General features: G+C 50.6%; 1 protein-coding gene across 2 annotated transcripts in view; it reads left to right on the forward strand.

Annotated features, from left to right (window-relative positions):
- The window catches only part of DGCR6L (DiGeorge syndrome critical region gene 6 like), a 197,137-nt gene extending 172,934 nt beyond the window's left edge, over nucleotides 1-24,203 (forward strand). The window contains exons 2-6 of one of the 2 annotated variants that reach the window (XM_050746327.1): nucleotides 18,583-18,759; nucleotides 18,839-18,999; nucleotides 22,371-22,471; nucleotides 23,073-23,213; nucleotides 23,667-24,203. In XM_050746327.1, the coding sequence (XP_050602284.1) occupies nucleotides 18,650-18,759; nucleotides 18,839-18,999; nucleotides 22,371-22,471; nucleotides 23,073-23,213; nucleotides 23,667-23,816 (663 nt within the window). In that variant the 5' untranslated portion in view covers nucleotides 18,583-18,649 and the 3' untranslated portion in view covers nucleotides 23,817-24,203. Of the gene's footprint in view, nucleotides 1-18,543; nucleotides 18,760-18,838; nucleotides 19,000-22,370; nucleotides 22,472-23,072; nucleotides 23,214-23,666 lie in introns of those variants that run through there. The other variant, XM_050746326.1, reaches the window with a different exon arrangement.
- The last annotated feature ends 140 nt before the right edge of the window (nucleotides 24,204-24,343 follow it).

The following is a 24,343-nucleotide window of genomic DNA, read 5'->3' on the forward strand; positions in this document are numbered from 1 at the left end:
GAATTCCTTTGGTAGAAATTTAAAAATTTACCTTGCTAGCCAGGCACCGTGGCTCACGCCTGTAATCCCAGCACTTTGGGAGGCCAAGGCGGGCGGATCACGAGGTCAGGAGATTGAGACCATCCTGGCTAACACAGTGAAATTCCATCTCTACTAAAAATACAAAAAAGTTAGCCCAGCATGGTGGCGGGCACCTGTAGTCCCAGCTACTTGGGAGGCTGAAGCAGGAGAATGGCGTGAACCCAGGAGGCGGAGCTTACAGTGAGCCGAGATCGCACCACTGCAATCCAGCCTAGGCAACAGACCGAGACTCCGTCTCAAAAACAAAAACAAAAACAAAAAAAATTTTACCTTGCTGTAGACAGTATTTTAGGCAGTCTGATATCCCACCACTGGTGGGAATGACTGTCACTTTCACCTGCCTGCCCCTCTTTGTCCCCCTACAGCACTTACACACATGCAGGCTCAGAGGCACAGGTGCTCCTGACTCTGCCTGCAGCCTCCCAGGCCTGTCATCTGGGCCTGTTGGTGCGGCACATGGATCTAGGTGCTGTCACAGGCTGTCAGTTGTGGAGTGTCCTGGCAGGGCCCGGCTGGCCTAGTCTCTGCTCATGCAGTATTCATCTGCACGCCAGGGGCCGTCTGGACCATCTCTGCTGCGCTGCCCCACTCAGCTCCGTGTGCAGGTGCTTTCCTTTCTTGCTTGTCTCCAGGCCATTTTTCTAAGCTTTTATGAGGTCCGGATGCTTAGGCACAGGCAGTAGGCAGGAAAATCCAGCAGGGCATATAGATCATTCCCAGTAGTAAAAGAGGTCAAGGGGTTTGGCTAAAAATCTCGCTTATATTGGGATATGGGAAAAGTGGGAGGGAACTGATTTCTCAGGAATCCGCTTCATAATATATGTCATGGCATGTTTGCCTTCAATCCTCATGACAGTCTCACAAAGTTACCATGTGAGGCCCACTTGAAAGATGAGGCACAGTGAGGTTAGATGACTTGCCTGGGATCTCTCACCTGGTAAATGGCGGAGCTAAATCAGAGTAAGACAGTGAAAATGCGTGTGGTTAAGAGCTTGGACTCTGGAAGCAGATTGTGCTGTACTATACCAGTTACTAGAGTGTGTGACCGGGAGTGTGTTCCTTATCCTCCCGAGACTCAGTTTCCTCATCTGTGCAATGAAGGGCGTAACAGTCCTACTCACCTCGTGTGGTCGTAAGCACTAGAATCCTCCCAGGCACGTGGTAAGCACGCAGCGAGCACCCCAAGCTCAGCTGGTACTGTCACTGACTGGTGCTCCTGAAACTTGGAATGGAATTCTGAGGCTTGGGGCTTCCTCTCCTCCAGAGACAGTCTTCAGGGGAGCGTGCTGGGTCCAGACTATCCAGTGATGAGCACAGGTTTCTCGGCAGTGTTTGGATGGGTGAGAATGCACAGTACCACCTCCAAGGGGGAGTTCTTTCCTGTCTTGCTGGTCCTCTCTTCATCCCACTTGCTCTCGCTCTCTAACTGCCTTTCTCATCAGTGTGAAAGCATCTGCAGAAGCCTGTTCTCTAGCTCACTCCCGATCCCCTGGGGCTTTGCATTTTTTAAATTAGCCATTCTTTAAACCTCCTGAAATAACTTATTTATTAAAGTTGTATCCGTTGGTCCCTTCCTCCACGTGTTGTGTTGTCCTGGGTTTTAGGGCAGGGCGGCTTCATGGAAGTGTACCACGACCTTGTCTCTGCTCATGACAAACCCGCCTGCTTCAGGAGAGCCAGGAGTAATATACACAACAGTTACAGGGAAGAAAAGGGACGAAATACCCAGATGGCATAGACAGTGTGGTTCGGGAAAACAAGCGTGCTGTTACTTCTTGAAAATCTATTATATGCCAAGCACCGGTTCAGAAGCTTTATATGCATCATCAGCCCTGCAAGTTGGGGATACTGAGTCATTCCCTCTTTACAGATGAGGACCCAGAGACAGAAGCATCTTGTGCAGGGACACCCATCACATGGGTGAGAGGAGCTGGGGGTTTGAACCTGCGACCGTGTTGACTTCTGTGGGCCTACGGAGGAGATGCAATTTGAACTGTGCCCAGGCCATGGTAGGATTGTCTAAGTGAGATGTGGGGGTGCTGGGGTGAGCACAGGCTCAGGGCTGAGAGTGAGCAGCTTGCGTTCAGGGGCAGCGAGGAGGCCAGCCTGGCCAGGCTCGGTTGCGTTCAGCGTTGGTTCTGTCTGTGTGAGGGGAGGTAAGTAAGATGTGTTCCTTGCCCTCTGGGATCTTGGTGCAGCTGGTGAGACAGACACACAAATAGATGATTTCAGTGCTGTATGGTAAGAGCTGTGATGAGGGTAAGTATGGGGAGCTGTGGGAGCAGAGCAGGGGGAGCCGGGAGCGTTCCCAGAGCCTTGCCCTGACTGCGAGGGCGAGGTAAGGTAGCGGCAGGCTTAGCGGTGGAAGGCAGGAAGGGATTCGAAAGACAGAGAACAGCAGGAGCAAAGGCATGGCCTTGAGGGCTTTTCTTGTTTATTCTCATGGTCGAATGGATGTCAGGGTACAGTGTGGGCTTTATGGACATCGGGGAATCTGTCGGGGGTTTGAACACACAGCGACGGCATGGAAGTTGAGTTTTAGGTCAATCTTGTGGAGGCGGGAGAACTGAGTCAAGCAAGATCAGCCGGGGAGGAGTCAGCAAACTTTTTTCTGTAAAAGGCCAGAAGGTAAATGTTTTAGGTTCCATAAGCTGGTTGGACTCCGTGGCTGCCTCCGTCTGCTGTTGTGTGAAGGCAGCCACAGAGAGCACAGAAGTGGATGGCTGTGGCTGGATTCCAGTAATGCTTTTATTTGTGGCCTCTGAAATTTAAATTTTATGTCATTTTTACATGTCACAAAATAGCTTCCTTTTAATTTTTTCCCCAGCCCTTCAGAAATGTAAACACCAGGCCAGGCGCAATGGCTCACACCTATAATCCCAGCATTTTGGGAGGTCGAGGTAGGTGGATCACGAGGTCAGGAGTTCAAGACCAGCGTGGCCAAGATGGTGAAGCCCCCATTTCTACTAAAAATATAAAAAATTAGCTGGGTGTGGTGGTGGGCACCTGTAGTCCCAGCTACTTGGGAGGCTGAGGCAGGAGAACTGCTTGAACTCGGAGGGTGGAGGTTGCAGTGAGCTGAGATCGCGCTACTGCACTCCAGCCTGGGCAACAGAGTGAGACTCCATCTCAAGAAACAAACAAACAAAACAGAAACGTAAATACCATTATTGGCCTGCAGGCTGGATCTGGCACGTGGCTGGTGGTGTGGCCACCCCCGGGTCTGGCTCGTGGGCAGTAGTGTGCCCACCCCCGGGTCTGGCTCGTGGGCGGTAGTGTGCCTTGTAGTTTTGTGGAATCCACAAGGCAAGGCAGACAGATCCAGCAAACGTTAGCTTGAAAGTACCAGGGACAAGCAGAGGGAGTAGAGGTCACGGGCTCTGTTCTCAGAGTTCACAGTTCACTTTGGAAGTCAAGGTGAATACTAAAAGAGCAACATGGGCACCAGGGAGCAGGGAATCAGGCACGCAGCACGCGTGGGCATTCTGCTGCGCAAAAGGCAGGGGCTGTTCCCTCCCTCCTGGACCTTCCTCCCATGCTTCAGGCACACCCTGCGTCAGGGCTGTGGGACAGACTCCCCCTCCCTGAAACACTCTTTCCTGCAATATTGCATGCGAACTCCCTCAACCCTTCATGCCTTCGCTCAGATGTTACCTCCTCTGGGAATCCTCATGCCTCCCAGTGTAAAATGTCAGTGTGTCTCCTTCCTTCAGTGCTCCGGATTCCCTGTACTCTGCCTTACTCTCCGTTTTTCCGGAGCACTGACCCCTCTAGCATGCTGTGTTGCTCGCTCATGCTTACTGAGAGGTGGCAGGGCCCGGGCTCTGGAGACAGGCTGCCTGGGGTTGATTTGTGGCTTCACCACTTGCTACTCATATGGCTTTGGGTGGATTATTTAACCCCTTTGGCCTTGGTTTCCTCACTAGTATGAACAATACCTAACTCAGAAGTTTTGTGAGGATCAAGTGAATTTATATTTATAAAATTCATAGCATAACACCTGCCATGGAGTCAGAGCTGTATTATGTAAGTGTTTAATAAATACACCTTTTATTGTCCGTCTCCTTCCACAAAAATGGAAGATTCATGAAGTCAGAAATCCTATTTGTTTTGTTCTCTGATGGATCCCTAAGCATTTTGAGCAGGACCTGGGGCAAAGCTGGCCATCTGTGCTCACCGAGTGAGTGACTGGGTCGGGGGAGGGTGTGGTCTGGGACGGTGTCAGGGAGCAGTGAGGTGTGGGTCAGTGCTGTGCACGGGTCTGCCCTGGGTCGGCTGGCTGAAGAGGCTGAAGCTGCTGTGTGCCAGTGTGCTTGCACACAGTCCGGGGGAGTGGGAGGGACAGTGCTGGGCTGGGGCGGAGGGGCTGGCTGCATTTGGAGAGCGCTGGGCCGGGTCCTACTGCAAGAGGAGAGAGAGGGTCTAGCTATCAAGGGCAGGAAGAAGCCTACAGGGCCCAGTGTTTCCAAGCGCTCTTCCATCCACCTCCTATCCTGGCCTGACCCCACTTAGGAGGAGGCAGAAGGATCGCTTGAGGCCAGGAGTTTTAGACCAGCCTAGGCAATATATGGAGACCCTATCTCCACAAAAACACACACAAAAAACAGCAACAAAATCGATTTTGCATTACTTACTATAATCACAAAAAATGACAAAGAAACCAGAGGCATTGAGAGGGGCCTAGTTAAATAAGTCCCCGTACATCCAAACAATGAAATACCATGAATTTGTGGGTTTTTAAAAATAAGGTAAATGTTGAGGATAAACTGTTTAATGAAATACACTTCACCTCGCTCATACAAACAGTAACTGAAAATGGGCCACTCACATGTTAAACATAAAACTATAAAACTTTAGGGGAGAAATTCTAAGAGAAAAAATGGAGCCCTAGAACTAGGTAGAGATTTGAGACTTGACACCAAAAGCATGACCCCTCCAAATATGGATACATTGGAAATCACCAACATTTAAAACCCAGGCTCCGGGAAACACTGGCTTAAGAGGATGAAATGAAAAAGTACAGACCAGGAGAAAAGACAGGCATTCCTGGGAGATATTGCGGGTTCAGTTCCAGGCTCCCACAATCAAAGCAAATAGGGAAATAAACTCCGGTACCCAATGTTTTCGTTTCCCAGTGCATATACATGTTAGGTTTACACTATGGTGTAATCTATTAAGTATGCAATAGCATTATGTCTAAAAACCATGTACATTTCTTAATTTAAACATACTTTCTTGGGCTGGGTGTGGTGGCTCAACCCTGTAATCCCAGCACTTAGGGAGGCCAGGGCAGGCGGATCTCTTGAGATCAGGAGTTCGACACCCGCCTTGGCAATGTAGCAAAACCTTGTCTCCACAAAAAAATAAAATAAAACTAGCCAAGTGTGATGGTACATGTCTGTAATCCCAGCTGCTAGGGAAGATGAGATGGGAAGATCGCTTGAGCCTGAGAGGTTGATGCTGCAGTGAACCATGTTTGTGCCACTGCACTCCAGCTTGAGTGACAGCACAAGACCCTGTGTCAAAAAAAAAAAAAAAAAAAAGAATATTGGTTTGTTTAATGACTTGTGGTACAGAAAAAACTTTGCTAAAAAATGCTAAGCATTATTTGAGCCTTTAGAGACCCCTACATAATCTTTTTGATCTTTAAGCTGTTGGAGTCACGCCATGAAGCTAATTGGCTGCTGACTGATGAGGATGGTGGTTGCTGAAGGGTTGTGGGGGTGGTGCTGTGACAATTTCTTAAAATAAGACAACAATGAAGTTTGCCACATTGGTTGACTCTCTTTCACATAGGATTGATCTGTTGCTTTGTAGTGCTGTTTGATAGCATTTTACCCACAGTAGAACTGCTTTCAAAATTGAAGTCAGTACTCTCAGATCCTGGCGCAGCTTTATTAACTAAGTTTATGCACTATTCTAAATCCTTTGTTGTCATTTCAACAATGTTCACAGCATCTTCCCCAGGAGTAGATTCTATCTCAGGAAACCACTTTCTTTGCTCATCCCTAAGAAGGGACTCCTCATCTGTTCAAGTTTAATCATGAAATCACAGCAATTCAATCCCATCTCCAGGCTCCACTTCTAATTCTAGTTCTCCTGCTATTTCCCCCACATCTGCAGTGACTTTCTCCACTAAGTCCTGAACCCCCAAAGTCATCCATGAGGGTTGGAATCCACTTCTTCCAATTCCTGTTGATATGGCTAGTTTGACCTCATCCTATTTGATCACAGATGTTCTTAATGGCATCTAGAATGGTGAATCCTTTTGAGAAGGTTTTCAATTTACTTTGCCCAGATCCATCAGAAGAATCACCATGTATTGCAGCTACAGCCTTATGAAATGTATTTTTTAAATAGCAAGACTTTGAAAGTCCTTGATCCACAGGCTGCAGAATGGATGTTGTGTTAACAGGCATGAAAACAACACTCATCTCCTTGTACATCTCCAGCAGAGCTCTTGGGTGACCAGGTGCATTGTCAGTGAGCAGTAATCGTTTGAAAGGTATCCTTTTTTCTGAGCAGCAGTGGGTCTCAGAGTGGGCTTACAGTAAACCGTGCTGTAAACAGATGTGCTGTCATCCAGGCTTTGTTGATTATTTATAGAGCATGGGCAGAGTGGATCTGGCACAATTCTTAAGGGCCCTAGAATTTTGGGGATGGTGGATAAGAATTGGCTTCCATTTAAACTCACCAGCTGCATTGACCCTTAACAAGAGAATCAGCCTGTCCTTTGAAGCTTTGAAGCCAGGCATTGACTTTCCTTCGCTAGCTAGGAAAGTCCTAGATTGCATTTTCTTCCAACAGAAGGCTGTTTTGTCTGCATTGAAAATCTGTTGTTCAGTGTCACCACTTCATCAGTGAACTCAGCTAGATCTTTTGGGTAATTTACTACAGTTTCTACATCAGCACTTGCTGTTTCATCTTGCATTTTTATGTTACGGAGATAACTTCCTTCCTTCATCTCATGAGCCAGCGTCCTCTGCTAGCTTCAAATACTTCTGCAGCTTCCTCGCCTCTCTCAGCCTTCGTAGAATTGAAGACAGTTAATGCTTTGCTCTGGATTAGGCTTCGTCTTAAGGGAATATTGTGGCTGGTTTGATCTCCTAACCAGACAACTAAAAAAACCCTTTTTCCATATCAAAAATAAGCTGTTTCACTTTGTTACCATTTGTGTGTTCACTGGAGTAGGACTTAATTTCCTTCAAGAACTTTTCCTTTGCATTCATGACTTGACTAGCTGTTTAGTGCAAAAGACCTAGATTTTGGCCTCTCTCAGCTTTCAACATACCTTCCTGGCTAAGCTTAATTATTTCTAGTTTTGGATTTGAAATGAGGGATGCACATCTCTTCCTTTCACTTGAACACTCAGAGGCCACTGTAGGGTTATTGATTGCCCTGGTTTCAATATTGTGTGTCAGAGAATGGGGAGGCCCAAGGAGAGAGAGAGACCTGAGGGAACAGCTGGTTGGTGGAGCATTCAGAGCACACACAGTATTTATCCATTAGTTCACGGTCTTATAGGAGTACAGTTCATGGTGCCCCAGAACAATGACAATAGTGACATCAAAGATCACTGATCACAGATGATCATAATTCATGTCATAATAATGAAGAAGTTTGGAATGTTGTAAGAATTACCAAAATGTGACAGAGACCCAGAGTGATCACTTGCTGGCGGGACGATGGCACCAGGAGGTTTCCTTGATGCAGGATTGCCACAGCCTTCAATTTGTGAAAAACAGATTGTACAATACAGCAAAGTACAATAAAGCAAAGCATAATAAGATGAGGTCTGCTTGGATTTGCAAATTTCAGGTCCAACCAAGTGCTAGTATCCAGAATGTGCCAAGAACTCTCAAAATGCAACAGCAGTTTTTGAAAATTGAAATACAAAATAGCCAAAAGACACTAATAGGCATTTCACCAAGAGTATGTACAGATGTCAAGTAAGCACATGAAAAGATGGCCACCGTCTCATGGGAAGGTGTCGTTATGGACCAAATGTATATATCCCCCAGATTCATACATAGAAGCCCTAACCCCCTGTGTGGCTGAATTTGGAGTAAGAAATAATAATTAAGGTTGAATGAGGTCATAAGTTGGGGTCCTGATAAGACAGGATTTGTGTCTTTGTTAGAGGAGACCCCAGGGAGTTGGCTCCCATTCTCTCCACCTACACCCACCAAGGAAAGCCCACATGAGGACATAGTGACAGGGGCCATCTATAAGCCAGTAAGGGCCCTTAACCTGTAGAATGGTGAGAAAACAGTTTAAGGTGTTGAAGTCGCCCAGCCTGTGGTATTTTGTTACGGCAGCCCAAGCGGACTAATACACATTAAGATCATGGTGAGGCAGCGTGACACACCCATCAGCATGCCTTAAGCACAATGTAGAAACAGCACCAAAAGCTGGTGAGGATGGGGAGAAAGTGGGCGACTCACACATCACTGGGTAAATGTAACATGGTACAGCCACCCTGGAGAAGAGTGTGGCAATTCCCCCTCCCAATAAAGCAAACCCCACCACCACCAACAAAACATGCAACTATGGAACAACCTGGCAACTCGATTCCTGGGCATTTGCCCCAGAGAAATGAACATGTAGAGTGTGGCAGAGAATTAATGCAGTCGGTCTGGGATGCTCAGAACCTGCTCATTCCCAAGAGAATATCTGGCCTTGCCTGGCTCTGGGGAGGAAGCCCAGAAACCATTGAAATACTTGCCTGATAAGAGTGTGTTTTCGTAGCTGGGGCTGTGGGCAGTTTATGCTGATGACCTGATCTATGGTGGGGCCCTGGACCAGGTGGTGTCCTTCAGGGAGATGGGCTTCATGAAGTTCTTTGAATCTTTCTAGGGAGTCGTCCAGCTCAAGGATGCCTGGAGGACCTTACCCGACAACACTTATGTTCACACAAAATCCTGGACCTGAATGACCTCAGCAGGCTCGTTCCTCAAAGCCAAAACCTAAAAACAACTCCTCAGAGGCCTTTCAAGGGCCAAGAGGTTAAGGGCTGGGGGTGGGTGTGGAAATAAAGAGGAACATTTGGAGATCCATATTAGAGGAGGAATGAACAGGACTGGGTCACAGGTTGTTTAGGACATAGGGACATACAGGATGAGGAAACTCTCCCTGAGTCCTAGACTAATACACAAATTAACATACATGGGCACATGCCAGGGCAATGGCTCATGCCTGTAATCCCAGCACTTGGGGAGGCCAAGGTGGGAGGATTGCTTGAGCCCAGGAGGTTGAAGCTGCAGTGAGCTATGGTTGTGCCACTGTACTCCAGCCTGGGTGACAGAGGGAGACCCTGTCTCTAAAGGAATTAAAAAAAGAAAAAACACTGGTACAATTTATTGACAGCAAGTCTGGGTCACAGCCAAATAGAGGAAGAAGAAGACCAAGATATGGGGGTTGGATTGTTTTTAATATGTAATGTCTATGAAACAACCAAGCCAGAAAATCAACAAGGCAATTCTATATCTATGTAATTCTGAATGAAGATAAAACCTTGGGCTTATACGCATGGAGATAAGAATTAACGCCTTGGAAAAGGATTACATCACCCAGAGGTTATGTTTTTAAGTGCAGAGATAGAATAATAAGGCCATACCTGAACTGTGGTGCACTGCAGACTGTAAACCCAGGCAGAGGAGTCTCTGCTGGCAAACGCTGCTGGGGAGGAGCATCCAGAGAGGGAGGAGCAGGTTCTGATGTCAGGATCCGGAGAGGAGAGGATCTTCGGAATCGCAGGTGAGCCCCTCACCCGGACTGCTGCCAGGATGTCCAGGAGGATGGGCGGTACAAAGTCGCTATTAGGTTTTTCCCACAGCAGTTCATCAGTGGCAAGAGAGAGGAGTTCTGGGGCGATCTGGTGGGAGAGCGAAGAGTGTAGGAGAAATGAAGAGGGAACCTCCAGTGACCACAGTGAAAGGTGCTGTGTGTTGACTTCACCGAAATTTAGCTCTGAAGGGGCCCAGACAACCTGGGCTCTTGAATAAGGTTGGCCATGTGATGTTAAGGATTTTTTTTTTTTTTTTTTTGAGGCAGCATCTTGCTGGTCACCCAGGCTGGAGTGCTCTAGCTTGATCATAGCTCACTGCAGCCTCAACTTCCCAGACTCAAGCGATCCTTCTACCTCAGCCTCCTGAGTAGCTGGGACCACAAGTCACCCAGGCTGGAGAATGCAGTGACACAATCTTGGCTCACTGCAACCTCCGCCTACTGGATTTTTGTGCCTCAGCCTCCCGAGTAGCTGGGACTATGGACATGTGCCATCATGCCTGGCTAATTTTTGTATTTTTTGGTAGAGGTGGGGTTTCATGATGATGGCCAGGCTGGTCTCAAACTCCTGACCTCAACTGATCTTCCTGCCTCAGCCTCTCAATGTGCTGGGATTACAGGTGTGAGCCACTGCGCCCGGCCTCTCTCCTTTCTTAGCATGTCAATTACATTTCTTTTTTTACTTTTTTCAGTGGTTGCCCCAGAGTTTACAATACACATTTACAACCAATCCAAGTCCACCTTCAAATAACACTCTACTACCTCACAGGTAATGCAGGTATCTCACAACAACAAAATATTCCTAACTCCTCTCTCCGGTTCCTTGTGTCATGCATGTCACTTAAATGTAAGCTGTAGTCATCAAATACATTGTTGCTACTACTATTTTGAACAAATTGTTATCTGTTAACTATATTAAGAATAAACATAAAAGTTTTTATTTTAGCTTATTTCTTCCTTCTCTATTGCTCTTCTTTCGTTTCTGTAGATCTGAGTTTCTGACTTACATCATTCTCCTTTTCGCTGAAGAAATTCTTTTAACATTTCTTGTGAGGTAGAGGTAAGCATCCTGGAGACAACTTCCCTCAACTGTTATGTATGTGAGAAAGTATTTCTCCTTCACCTTTTCCCCCAGTTTTTTCTATTGTCATAAATTACTCATAACATAAAATTTACCACGTTAACCATTTTTGAGTGTACAGTTCAGTGATATTAAGTACAAGCCTAATGTTATGCAGCCATAACCACTGCCTAGCTCTGGAATCCTTTTCATCTTGTAAAATAGAAACTCTGTGCCTACTAAACAGTATTCCCCATTCCCATCTCACGCCAGGCCCTGGCAACCGCCATTCTACTTTCTGTCAATGATTTAGACTATTCAACATATCTCATGTGAGTGGAATCATACTGTGGCTTTCACTCTGCATAATGTCCTTAAGGTTCATCCATGTAGTAGCGTGTGTTAGAATTTCCTGCCTTTCTAAGGCTGAATAATAGTCCATTGTATACACAGACCACATTTTGTGTATCTGTTCATCTGTGGATGAACACTTGGCTTGTTTCCGTATTTTAGCTATTGTGAGTAATACTGCTATGAAGATGGATGTACAGATATCTCTTTGAGAACCTGCTTTCAATTCTTTTTGGGTATATGAAAGGAAAATAAATCTAAGGACCCAAAAATCACTAAGCCAAGGGAAAAGTCAAGCTGGGAACTATGTCAGGCAAACCTGCCTCCCATTTTATTCCTATAAGATAGCTACAAAGATTAAAGACAGTGGCTGGGTGTGGTGGCTCATGCCTGTCATCCCGGCACTTTGGGAGGCTGAGGTGGACAGATCGCCTGAGGTTAGGAGTTCAAGACCAGCCTGGCCAACATGGTGAAACCCCATCTCTACTAAAAATACAAAAGTAGCTGGGCATGGTGGCATGGACCTGTAATTCCAGCTACTCAGGAGGCTGAGGCAGGAGAATCACTTGAACCCGGGAGGCGGAGATTGCAGTGAGCTGAGATTGCACCATTGCACTCCGGTCTGGGCAAAAAGAGTGAAACTCCATCTCAAAACAAAACAAAACAAAACAAAACAAAAACAGCTACATACCTCCCTTACAATTTACCTACAAGGAAATTCCTGTGGGCCTCAAGATCTTCACCCTAAAACAGTTCTGTTGAATTTCACCCTGGCAATATAAACTGATAACTGATCTTCAAATATGTAGGACAGAAAGTCATCCCTCTGCTCACTTGAGACAGATGCATATTGGATTCCCTCCTCTGCCTGTTGTTTATGTAAAAATGCAAATTCACTGAGCCGGACCAAATTATGTATTCAGTAAAAGGTTGATAAAAGACTCAGAAGAATACACCAGTTTGTCTCTTATCTACCTATGACCTGGACGACCCTGCCTCTTTGAGTTGTCCCACCTTTCCAGACTGAACCAATGTACATCTTACACATATTGATTGATGTCTTATGTCTCCCTAAAATGTATAAAAGCAAGCTGTGCCCCGACCACCTTGGGCACATGTCATCAAGGACCACCCGAAGCTGTGTCACAGGTGTGTCCTTAAACTTGGCAAAATGAACTTTCTATTAATAAACTGATTGAGACCTGTCTGAGATATTTTGGGTTCACAGGTATATACCCAGAAGTGGAGTTGCTGAAGCATATGGCAATTCCATTTTTAGTATTGTGAGGAACCGTCGTACTGTTTTCCACAGCCGCTGTACCATCATACAGCCCCACCAACAATGAAGAAGGGTTCTGACTTCTCCACATCCTCACCAACGCTTGCAATTTCTGATTTTGTTTTGTTTTGTTTTGTTTGTTTGTTTGTTTAACATACTGTTCATCCTAATGGGTGTGTGGTGGTGTCTCATTGCAGTTTTGGTTTGCATTTTCCTAATGATTCATGATGTTGAGCATCCTTTCAAGTGCTTGCTGGCCATTTGTATACCTTTAGAAAAATGTCTATTTAAGTCCTTTATTTTATTTTATTTTATTTTATTTATTTTTTTTGAGACAGAGTCTCACTCTTATCACCCAGACTAGAGGGCAGTGCTGTGATCTCAGCTCACTGCAACCTCCGCCTCCCGGGTTCAAGTGATTCTTGTGCCTCAGACTTCTGAGTAGCTGGGACTACAGTCATGCACCAACATACCATGCTAATTTTTGTGTTTTTTTGTAGAGACTGGGTTTTGCCATGTTGGCCAGGCTGGTCTTGAACTCCTGACCTCAAGTTATCCACCCTCCTCAGCCTCCCAAAGTGCTGGGGTTACAGGTGTGACCCACAGTGCCTGGCTGCTTTGCTCATTTTTTAAATTGGGTTGGTGGTTTTTTTGTTGTTGAGTTTTAGTAGTTCTCTATGTATTCTGTCTATTATTCCTTTATCAGGAATAATGATATTCGAGTATGTGATTTTAAAATATTTTCTTCCATTCTGTGGGTTGCCTTTTTACTCTGTTAATATTGTATTTTGATGCACATAAATATTTAATTTTCATGAAGCCTAATTTGTCTACTTTTTCCTTTGCTATTAGTGCTTTTCGTGTCATACACAAGAAATCATTGCCAAATCCAATGTCATGAAGCTTTTCCTCTTTGTTTTCCTTTAGGGGTTTTATTGTTTTAGTCTTACATTTATGTCTTTGTTCCATTTTGAGTTAATTTTTGTATGTGCTATTAGGTGAAGATCCAACTTCATTCTTTTGCATGTGGATGTTCAGTTTTCCTAGCACCAGTTGTTGAAAAGGTTGTTCTTCCCCATTAAATGGTCTTGGTACCCTCATCAGAAATCATTTGACTGTAAATCTACGCTCTGTATTCTATTCTGTCAGTCTCTATGTCTATCTTCATGCCAGTACCACATTGTTTAGATTACTGTAGCTTTGTGGTAAGTTTTGAAATCAGAAACTGTGAGTTCTCCAGCTCTGTTCTACTTTTTCAAGATTACGTTCGCTGTTCAGGGCCCTTTGATATTTCATATGAATTTAGGATAGGTTTTTCTATTTCTGCAAAAAAAGCATGGTATTTTGATAGAGATTGCATTACATTTATAGATTGTTTTGGGTATTATTGATATCTTAACAATATAAAATCTTCCAATCCATTAACATGGAATATGTTTCCATTCATTTATGTCTAATTTCTCTCACTAATGTTTTATAGTTTTCATTGTACAAGTCTTTCACCTCCTTAGTTAATTCCTACCTTTTTTTTTTTTTTTTTTTTTTTTTTTTTTTTGAGACAGTTTCGTTCTTGTTGCCCAGGCTGGAGTGCAATGGCACAATCTCGACTCACCGCAACCTCCGCCTCCCAGGTTCAAGTGATTCTCCTGCCTTAGCCTCCCAAGTAGTAGCTGGGATTACAGACATGTGCCACCACGCCTGGCTAATTTAGTATTTTTAGTAGAGACAGGGTTTCTCCATGTTGATCAGGCTGGTCTCAAACTCCCTGACCACAGGTGATCCACCTGACTTGGCATCCCAAAGTGCTGGGATTACAGGCATTAGCCACTGCACCCCGCCCATTATGCTAGTATTTTTAAAGGGTTTTTACATCAATGATCAGAGGCATATTGATCTGTTGGTTTATTTTCTTACAGTGTTTTTGGCTTTGGTATCAGGGTAATGCTGGCCTTATAGAAAGAGTTAAGAGGTATTCACTCCTTTTTTTTAGTTTGTTTTTGTTTTTTTTTTTTACAGAAACAGGAACTATAGAGTTTTAACTGGGCACCGCTATAGCAGTGGCTGTTGATCATCGTCTCCTGGCTGGAACCAGGGAATCCTGTCGTTCAGGGAGGAGCAACGCAGCAGCAGGCATGCCTTCTCAGCCCCAGCTGACTCACTCTGGGGTGGATGGATGGATTTACTTACTTATTTATTTATTATTTGGTTCTTGCTCTGTCGCCCAGGCTGGAGTACAGTGATGCAATCTCGGCTCACTGCAGCCTGGACCTCCCGGGCTCAAGCGATCCCACCTCAGCCTCCCAAGTAGCTGGGACTTCAGGCACATGCCACTACGCCAGCTAATTTTTTAAACGTTTTGTAGAGACAGGCTCTCGCCCTGTTGCCTAGGCTGGTCTTGAACTCCTGGCCTCAAGCCGTCTGCCCACCTTGGCCTCCCAAAGTGCTGGGATTACAGGTGTGAGTCACCACACTCAGCCCACTCGGTTTTGAGTGGCCATTTGCTTTGACTCAGCAAACACTTCTGATGGTAACAAAGCACCAACTGGGTGGCTGGTTTCAATCCTACTCTTGCACCCAACACCGCAACATTTTATCTACCTGGAGCAAATGCTCTGGGGTCCTGAGGAGCTGGCCACACTGCCCATTTTGCTGGTGGGACAGTGGGAGGCCCTGCCCTCCTCCCATCCCACACCTCTTAGGCAAGAGCTGTGCCCAGGAAATGTCACCCGTAACTGGTCTGCACAGACCCTGTCTTCCAAAAGGGTGCTGTGCCTCCACCAGACCCCACGGGCAGTACATTGGTCAAGCACATGCAAGACACGCCAAGGCCAAGGCCTGACTGATTGGACAGTAAAGACACAATGAGCCCCTCTCATTCGGAGCTGATTACTCACAGAGTGAAAATAAGAGAAGCCTGAGGTGGCAGCTCCCTCCCGTCCTGGTGCCACACACTAAAAAGGACAGCACCGAAACAAAAGGGGTCAGAGAGCACGCGCTGCGGGACACCCACTGCGGAGCAGCCCCTGGAGACTGCGCCGGGCGGCATCCTCATCTGTGGCTCTGTTGTGGGGGCCGGGGGCAGGCAGCCTCCCCCTCACCAGGGCCAGCGAGGCAGGCAGTGAGGAGCAGTCTCGGGAGACAGAGGGAGTGAGAGGTGGCCTGGGTGCAGCCTGATGTTCTGGGAGGAGCAGGCTTAGGTCAGCTGCTGTGCGTACCTCTGCGTGGCCTGTGGGGATCCTGCAATGGCTCAGGGCCCCACGGCAGAGCTGTCTCTCTGTCCACACAACGGACACACAACCTGACACACGGAAACTCACAGAGACACCAGAGAGGCACATGTGACACTCAAAGACAGACCCACACAAAAGCCACGCAGGAAAGCCTTTTGCCACACGTGCACACACACATACACACAGGTGCCCATCCCTTCAAACCTTGGTGTTTGCCCAGACACACCTGTGTCAGAGACAGGGGACCTGCAGCTCCCCAACACACACCAGTCACCCCACACTAACCCAAGGTGTCACCAGCCAGCCTGGAGGACTTGGGAGGCCAAATGGAGGTGGACAGTGGCCGCAGAGCAAAGGCCTTCGGTGGATAGCACCCGACGTGAAGAGCCATGGCGCCCACCGTGTCCACACACACAGGGGACACGCACGTCTGTGCACCAGCTCCCCCATTCCTACACACGCATCACCCATCCCTGGGGCTCTGGAGGATGAGGCCCCTCCTTCCAGACCAGGGCCTCCCTGAAGACCCAGAGGTGGTCCAGGAGTCCCCATGCCTGAGTGACCCACTGCTCATGTCCATGAAAAAGAAAAGGAACTGTGTGTGTGTGTGTTTGTCAGCACAATGGAAGTTTATTTTATATATATATATATACTTTAAGTTCTGGGGTACATGTGCAGAACGTGCAGGTTTGTTACATAGGTACACACGTGTCATGGTGGTTTGCTGCGTCCACGAACCCATCATCTACATTACATATTTCTCCTAATGCGAAAAGGAACTTTTTTTATCTGAGGAATGTGAGCCCCCTTTAATTATCTGGCCCACAGAGGCACTGGAATGAAACAGCAGTCACATCCCACTTGAACTAAAGACCTCTTGAAGCCAATTGCTCTGTGGGTTCTAGACTGATGCCAAGTAGACATAAAAAGCCATGCACTAGACACCATAACTCTTACCCTGTAGTCCAACACTGTATAGCCAGTCACTAAGGTTCTCTCTGGAAAGCAGTCAGAATTCCTGCTGACTTCGTATCAGCCCACTCCCTGTCCCCTTCAGTCTTTAAAAACGTGCTTGTGATAAGGCTGAAGGAAGCACTCCCAGGGCAACTTGGTGTGTCCTGGGCAGCTCTCTCAGCCTTGGCCCAGACAAACTCTCTATATGAACTGTGGTTCAGTTTCTTTCTTTAGGTTGACATCCACATTAGGGGAGCAGTGTTGCTGGGCTGGGGAAGCTGGTTCAGGTCAGATGTTGCACCAAGGGTGGGAGAAGGGGCGTTCCTGCATCAGCACCCAGACGAGGCAGAGCAGCAGGTGTCCAAACCCAGGCCTGGCTCGCTCCTGCTGTGGCTCACAGCCCCCACCCCACCTGGCAGACCCCCGGAGCTGGTGACAGTATTGACCAGCTGGCCACAGCAGCTGGGCTGCTTATCCCACTCACGACCTACGGGGGAGGTGTCAATGACCAAGCCCAGCCCTAGCTGGCTCCTGGTCACTTGCTGCAGGCTCAGCTCCCACGGTCTCCAGTCCCACCTCCAGCTCCTGCCATTCCGAGGGACCTGGAGGCCAGGGTGCCCGGCGCATGAGCAGCTCTGGGTTGTGGTCCACCCTCCACGGCAGTGGCCTGAGCGCTCGTTGTCATTATTCACTTTATTCACTCCTGGTTTGCTGGCTGGAAGGGATCACACAGACATGGCATGCAGCGGAGCCAATCCTGCCAGGGACTGAGGAAACAGATGCTGGAGAAAACCAGAGACTTTGCTGGCGCTTCAGAGGGACCCCAGTTGGCTCAACGCCCCCTCTCCCTCATAGCCAATCACTAACCAATGTTCTCTCTGGAAACCAGTCATAATTCCTAACCTAGTCAAAGCAGGTCATCCCACACAGTCCAGCCACCCCGCAGGCAGCTAAAGAGTGCCCGGTGAAACGCAAGTCTGAGCGTGTCTGTGTCCCCAAGCCTTTCCGTGCCCCCTGCCGCTCTTCGGACAAGCCCCCAGCAGCCTCTGTAATGGGCAGCCCCCGCCCTTGTCTCCTGCGCTGGCTTCCGCAGCCTGGCACACCGGTCCTCTCGTCCATCCACCTGACCTGATTCTGGCAGGGCCTTTGCAGAAGCCTTTCCTCCACCCCAACCCCTCCTATTAAAGCCTGTTCCTAGCCGGTTCAGCCCCAGCCACCAGAAGCCCCCCAGCCCCGGCCCAGCAGCTGGCCTGGGGAGCGGGGAGAGCGCAGTCTGGGTTACGGGCTGGGGACCGGGCAGCCCCGGGCGACCATGCAGGCCCAGATGGGGACTCTGGCTCCGACTGTCCTGCCCCAGAGGCTCTAGGGTGGTCCCGTCTGTCTCACCCCGGGGGTGGGGAGGACGCAGACAGACCCCAGCGCCACTGCTCGGACGCAGATGATGCCTTAGACCCAGGTTCTGTAGGCTCTGGCCCGAGCGCCCTCCCTCTGGGGGAAGGCGGGTGACCGGGACAGTCCACCTTGCAGGCTCGCCGGCGCGGAGCCGGGACCTCAGCCCGCACTGACACAGCAAGGGCCGGTGGGATTCTCCATGGCCCTGCGATATCCAGGTGGCGGAGTCTCGCCTCTAAGGTGGCGCAGGGAGCAGGCAGGTGCAAGCCTGGGCTGAGCGAAACCCTCCTCGGAGTCTCCGCAGAGGGGCAAGGCGCGCCTCCCTCTGAATGAGCAGGCGGCGGGGCGCGGGCCAGGACAGGTGGCCGGTCGCGTCGCGCTCGGGACTGTCGTAAAAGGGGGCGGGACGCTCCGCTCGCGGGACTGTCGTAAAAGGGGCGGGACGCGCCGCGCTCGGGATGACGTGAGGTTGGGGAAGCTCATTGCTGCCGCCGGCGGCTGCCGGGCGTCCGCGCGATGGAGCGATACGCGGGCGCCTTGGAGGAGGTGGCGGACGGTACCCGGCAGCAAGAGCGACACTACCAGTTGCTGTCCGCGCTGCAGAGCCTGGTGAAGGAGTTGCCCAGGTACGCGGGCGGGCGGGCGGCGGCCTGCCGAGGCGGTGTCGGGTCGCTCCAGGGCTCACCGCGCCCCCCTACCCCGCAGCTCCTTCCAGCAGCGCCTGTCCTACACCACGCTCAGCGACCTGGCCCTGGCGCTTCTCGACGGCACCGTGTTCGAAATCGTGCAGGGGCTACTGGAGATCCAGCACCTCACTGAAAAGAGCCTGTACAACCAGCGCCTGCGCTTGCAGAACGAGCACCGAGGTGCGCGGGGGCAGCGGGACGAGGTGCCTCCTCCTCGGGGTCTGCGCCTCCCGGCAGCTCTTGGTATCTGTGCAGATCGGCTCCTTCCTTGGGAGTGTTCGAAAAAGGTCCCTAAGATTAACAAAATCAAGGGCGCGGAGACTGAGACAGCGCCTTTTTAGTGACCAGTGGGTCCAACCAATTTTGTTTTCAGTTGCTGCAGCCCCCACTTCTTAGCAGAAACTCCTTGCTCGGGCTTCCCTGTGCCCCAGCCCCTTCCAGACCGGACGGCCCTAGGCCTCGGTGCCTGGTTGGCCTACAGGCAGACTCTGGTGGTGGCACTGATTGCGTTGCCCCTCAGTAGTTGGAGGTCTGTTGACAGCTGTGCAGCGAGCGCCTTTCAGGGTCAGTTCCCTCTCAGACCTCGCAGGGCCTCATTCCAGTTGCACATCAAATTCCTAAGCACTGTCTCCTGTGGCGCCCTCCCAAACCCGAAGAGCTTCCCACTTGAGCCGCATGCTTGGTGGGCTTGGGAGTCCTTTCCTGCGAATTATATAGGCCAGGTCCCCCTGCACCATCAGATTTCAACCTTCGCTATTTTATTTTTCCCAAACTTCTTTTAAAAGTTGAAACACTTAGAAAAGCTGAAAAGATAGTCTACTGTGTGCGCTTGTGCTCGCCGCTGAAAGTTCAGTAGTGAACGTTCTGCTCTAGTGCTTGATATCCCAAAATGCGTGCATGTAACAGCATAGCGGTTCACCTAGAGTCTTCAGCGTTCCTGGAGACCAGGATTTTCAACCCAGCAATGTTGACATTTGTGACTGGGTAAGTCTATGGTGAGATGCTGTCTTGCGCATTGCAGGATGGCAGGGGTACCGTCCCTAGTCCGGAAAACCAAGAATGCCTCCAGACAACCGGGGGGTGGGGTCAACCTTGGCCTCGGATTGGGAGCAAGTTCTCTAGAACAAGAGTGGTCTCCTACACAGCTGCCGAGGGTAGCCCCCTGAGAAATTAACTGTTCTGGGTGTCTCCTGACTTTCAGTGCACGGCCACATCATGCTACCTAACTTGTGGCAAATTGTTGATTTATAAGTAAGGATCCAGTCCAAGTTCATATACTACAATTGGCTACTTTGGTCTCTTTGCTTCTGGAACAGTCCCCAGCATTTATCGTGGCATTGACTTTGTGTAGAGTCCAGGGCAAATGCCCTGCTGTGGATCTATCAGGTTGCTTCCTCGTGCATTTAACCTGCTTCTCCACTCTCTGGGTTTCCTGTACACTGGACTGCTGGTAGAAGCCTGATTAGAAGCAGGTTTAATGTGGCAAAAATTCCTCCTAGCGGTGGAAGGCGCCCTTCCCCAGAAGGCAGGCACTGTCCATCTGCTCCAGGATTCGTGTTTCTATCAAGAATGGATGTCGGATTTTGGTAGACCCCTTTTTGGCAGCTCTTGAGATGATCACATGGTGAATCATTTTCTATGACTACAGTGAATTACAGTTACTTGAATTCCATCCTACTTGGTCATGCTGTAGTATCCTCTTTATGTACGCTGGATTTGATTTGCTAAAATCTTAAGAATTTTTTGGTGTATGTTCATGACAAACTGTGGTCTATAGTTTTCATGTAATATCATCTGGTTTGGGTATCAGGGTTTTTGCCAGCCGTATAGGATGAGTTTGGAAGTGTTCTCTCCTCTTCTGTTTTCCAGAAGAGTTTGTGTAGATTTGGCATTACTTCTTCCCCTAAATGTCTGGGCGATTGTCTTTTTAAAATTTTTTATTGAGCTGTAAGAGGCATACAGTTTAATCCCAAGTGCATGGCTCAGTCCTTGATGCTCAGACTGTGCCATGTGTGGCCAGTGGGGGCGCTCCAGGCTCCTTTAGATGCCTCCCCATCATTCCGTGAGCACTTCCTTGCTTTCTGGTTCCAGAGCGTGTTCAGGCTCATCTTTTGTTTTCTCCCTGTCTCAGTCCTGGAATCGGCCATTTTTCCACAGGGCCCTGGTCCCTTCTAGTGGGATGGGGAGTTTCAATAACTCCCTGGGCCCATTGCTGTTTGGGCCAGGCCCTGGTTCCACCAGCAGCAGGCATGCCTGCGTTGACGTTCTGCTTCTCCTTTCTGATTTGGCAGGGGTGAGTGGCTGCTCCTACCTCCTTTGTGTTCCCTGGGCATGTCTAAGGCCAGGGCCCTTCTGCCCAGGCAGCCGGCGTGGCTCTCTTCTTGCCTTTTGGTTGCCTACCTAGTGGAATCTGGTAGTGGGCCTGGCACTTGTAGCAATGTTTGATCAGTAGAGTGAAGGAGATGACATTTCCCTGCTTCCCTGTGTTATGGAGATGTCTCGAGGGAGCTCTTGGTTTGAAACATATTTCATGTGATAAATGCCATCATTGAGGTGTGTACAGAATGCCAAGAAACAGGAGATCGGGGAAGGCTGCAGGCACAGAGGGAGCCAGCTACCTGCAGGGGAGCCTCAGGGACCCTGGAGTTCCCTGGAAACTTGCCACCAGAGAAGAGCTGCAACATCAGGGCTCTTCCCAGGAACAGAGTGTTGGGTTTCACATTTCTTGTGGCCAGGGACCCCTCCTTCCTGGGGAGCTGTAGCCATTTGGCACTTACTGGTCACTGGCGCCAGCTGCGGGGTGCTGCATGTTCTGTTTCATGGTAGTTTATGTCCCATGATCGCGTCCTCTGTACATTCCCCTCAGACTAGAGAGTTTGCACACATCTGTGTTTGTGCACAGTTCAGCAGGGACCGTGGAGCTTTACTTGGTGGCTGAGGGTGAGCTCCTCAAAGCCGCACAGGCTTATGGTGCCCCAAGCTCATCCCAAACTTGGGCCTCCCAGGTCTGCCCACCCTTCTCCGTCTGGCGCTGTGCCAGAGCTGGGAACTGCAAATGGGGGAGGGGGCTGCCCACCCTGAAGGGTGGAGGGGCCGAGCACACCCCTGGTAGGCAGAGGCCCCACACTCAGGCTCAGCGACCCCGCTCCTCCTGCTCCTTTCCTGTGCTTTTGTCTGAGGTGGTCTCCGACACTTGAGTAGATGTCCAGTGGCCTGTGGCCATGGGGACCCTGAAGCCCTCAGACTGCAGCCTCCCTCCCACCTGCCTCCTCCAGCTGCCCTGGGTCTGGGGCTGCAGCTTTGGCCCCACCTGGCCAGTCTTCCCCACCCCACCTTCTTTCAGTCCCCCCGCACCTTCTGGAGTCCCCTGGAGACTTGCCATTGGAGGGCCCGGCCCTGGGTGACAGTAGGGTAGGAAGATGGAGGAGGCTGGCGTCCACTGCAGATACGCCTTTGGCCTGGCTGCTCTGCTGGGCTGGCAAGGCAGGTGCCCATGGGTGAGGGCTGCTGCCGAGTCCCACCGCCTGCTGACCGGCTCTCATCCCTCCCAGTGCTCAGGCAGGCGCTGCGGCAGAAGCACCAGGAAGCCCAGCAGGCCTGCCGGCCCCACAACCTGCCTGTGCTTCAGGCGGCTCAGCAGCGAGAACTAGAGGTACTGGGAACACAGGCAGGGTGGCCGGCCTAGCTGTCCTGTGGGCACCATCTGGCTCTGCTGACTGGAGGGGTGTTGGGGCTCAGGTGTGGGTGGCTACTCTGGGCCTGAGTGGGCCACTGGAGGCCTAGTGAGTCCTACCAGGTGGCTTTTCCCTGAGGGTGCCAGGTGTGCTGGGGCTGGGTGGAGGGTGAGGGCCTACCAGTGCTCCCCTGGAGCTCACTGGTGCTCCTCGTGGGTTGGGGCCTCCGCAGAGCAGGTGGCCTTGAGGGGGTACAAGGGCAATGGTGGGGTGATGGGGCCAGCCAGGAAGCGGCCCATCCTTCTCCCAGGGAGCACAGGGACAACCAGAGACTGGCATGTAACCAACAAGCCATGGGGCAGGGTGTGCCTGCGGAGATGTGTGTGTGGTCCCAAAGCAGCCCCAAGTTAGGGCATTTGTGGAAGCCCCTTAGGGCCCCCTTCAGGAGTTCGCATGGCCGAGGAGAGGCCTGGGTGTGCTGAGGATGCATCGGTGGTGTCAGAGCTGGTGCTGCTGGGGACGGCAGCAGGAGCATGTGTTTGAGCTGCCCTCCCCCTCCCGCCCCACCCCCCACGGCAGGCGGTGGAACACCGGATCCGTGAGGAGCAGCGGGCGATGGACCGGAAGATCGTCCTGGAGCTGGACCGGAAGGTGGCTGACCAGCAGAGCACACTGGAGAAGGCGGGGGTGGCTGGCTTCTATGTGACCACCAACCCACAGGTCAGTGCCTGGGCCTACTCCGCCCTAGCCCGAGTGCCCCTGGGCCCCACAGACCCCATTCCATCTGGGGTTTCACCGCTGGTCCCTGGGGAGCCAAGCTCAGGGTATAGGGGGTGAAGTGGAAGGATTGAGACTCTGGAAAGGATTTCTCTGCCATTCCCAGCACGGAGGCCAGGCCCATTCCCTACAGGAGGGTGAGCCAGCCAGCCACGGGGCACTGCCCACCCTCCCCAGGCCTGCTGTGCCCCACAGGGCCCTCTTCTGCTCCCCTCCCACATGCCATTCCGAGTGGCCCTGCTGGGGGCAGAGGCTCAGATTCTACCCTGTCCTGGCAGGCCATGACCAGGCTTCACAGGATGGCCGCCCTGTGGGCTCACTGCCTGGCACCCTTGGGCCGGGGTGAAAGGGGCCCGGGGGTCACTCTGGCCTTCACGGTGCCCCTCTGTATCCCAGGAGCTGATGCTGCAGATGAACCTGCTGGAACTCATCCGGAAGCTGCAGCAGAGGGGCTGCCGGGCAGGGAAGGCAGCCCTGGGACTGGGAGGTCCTTGGCAGCCACCTGCTGCCCAGTATGACCAGGAAGGCAGCCCTGTCCCACCATAGCCACAGGCAGCAGAAGTCTGGGCAGAGTTCATCTTCTGACCTTTGGCCACTGCCTTCCCAGCTGCCCACAGGGGTCCCCTGCTGAGGAGAGGCCGGGTGAACCCGGCTGCCTGTCCCCCTGCGTCTGGGACTTGCTGCCAAACGCTAGGTTGGTCTCATAAAAGGAAGGCCGGCCCAGCCTGCCGCTGTCTGCTTCAGGGCCCGGCAGAGAGTGAGGCCGGGGGTTCTCACACCTTCTCACTCCACGGGGCACATCCCAGCCTGCACTGCGGGCCACCCGAGTGCTTGTTCTGGTCTCAGCCGCTCCCTTGGCACCTGCAGCCCCCATGCTCCGAGGCCCAAGCTCTGTGTGACCCAGAGAAATAAAGATGCCTCAGTGTGGCCCGCGTGTGGCTTGTGTGACAGCTGCAGGTTCTGCCATAACCAGGGCCCCAGTAGGGCCCCCGCCTCTGCTGCAGCAGAGGCCTCTGCCTGGGGGCCCCTTCCTGGGCTGTGTGCCCAGCCCACCACCCCTCCCCCTGTACGGA

Source organism: Macaca thibetana, chromosome 10 (genome assembly GCF_024542745.1).
Source record: "Macaca thibetana thibetana isolate TM-01 chromosome 10, ASM2454274v1, whole genome shotgun sequence".
NCBI lineage: Eukaryota > Metazoa > Chordata > Mammalia > Primates > Cercopithecidae > Macaca > Macaca thibetana.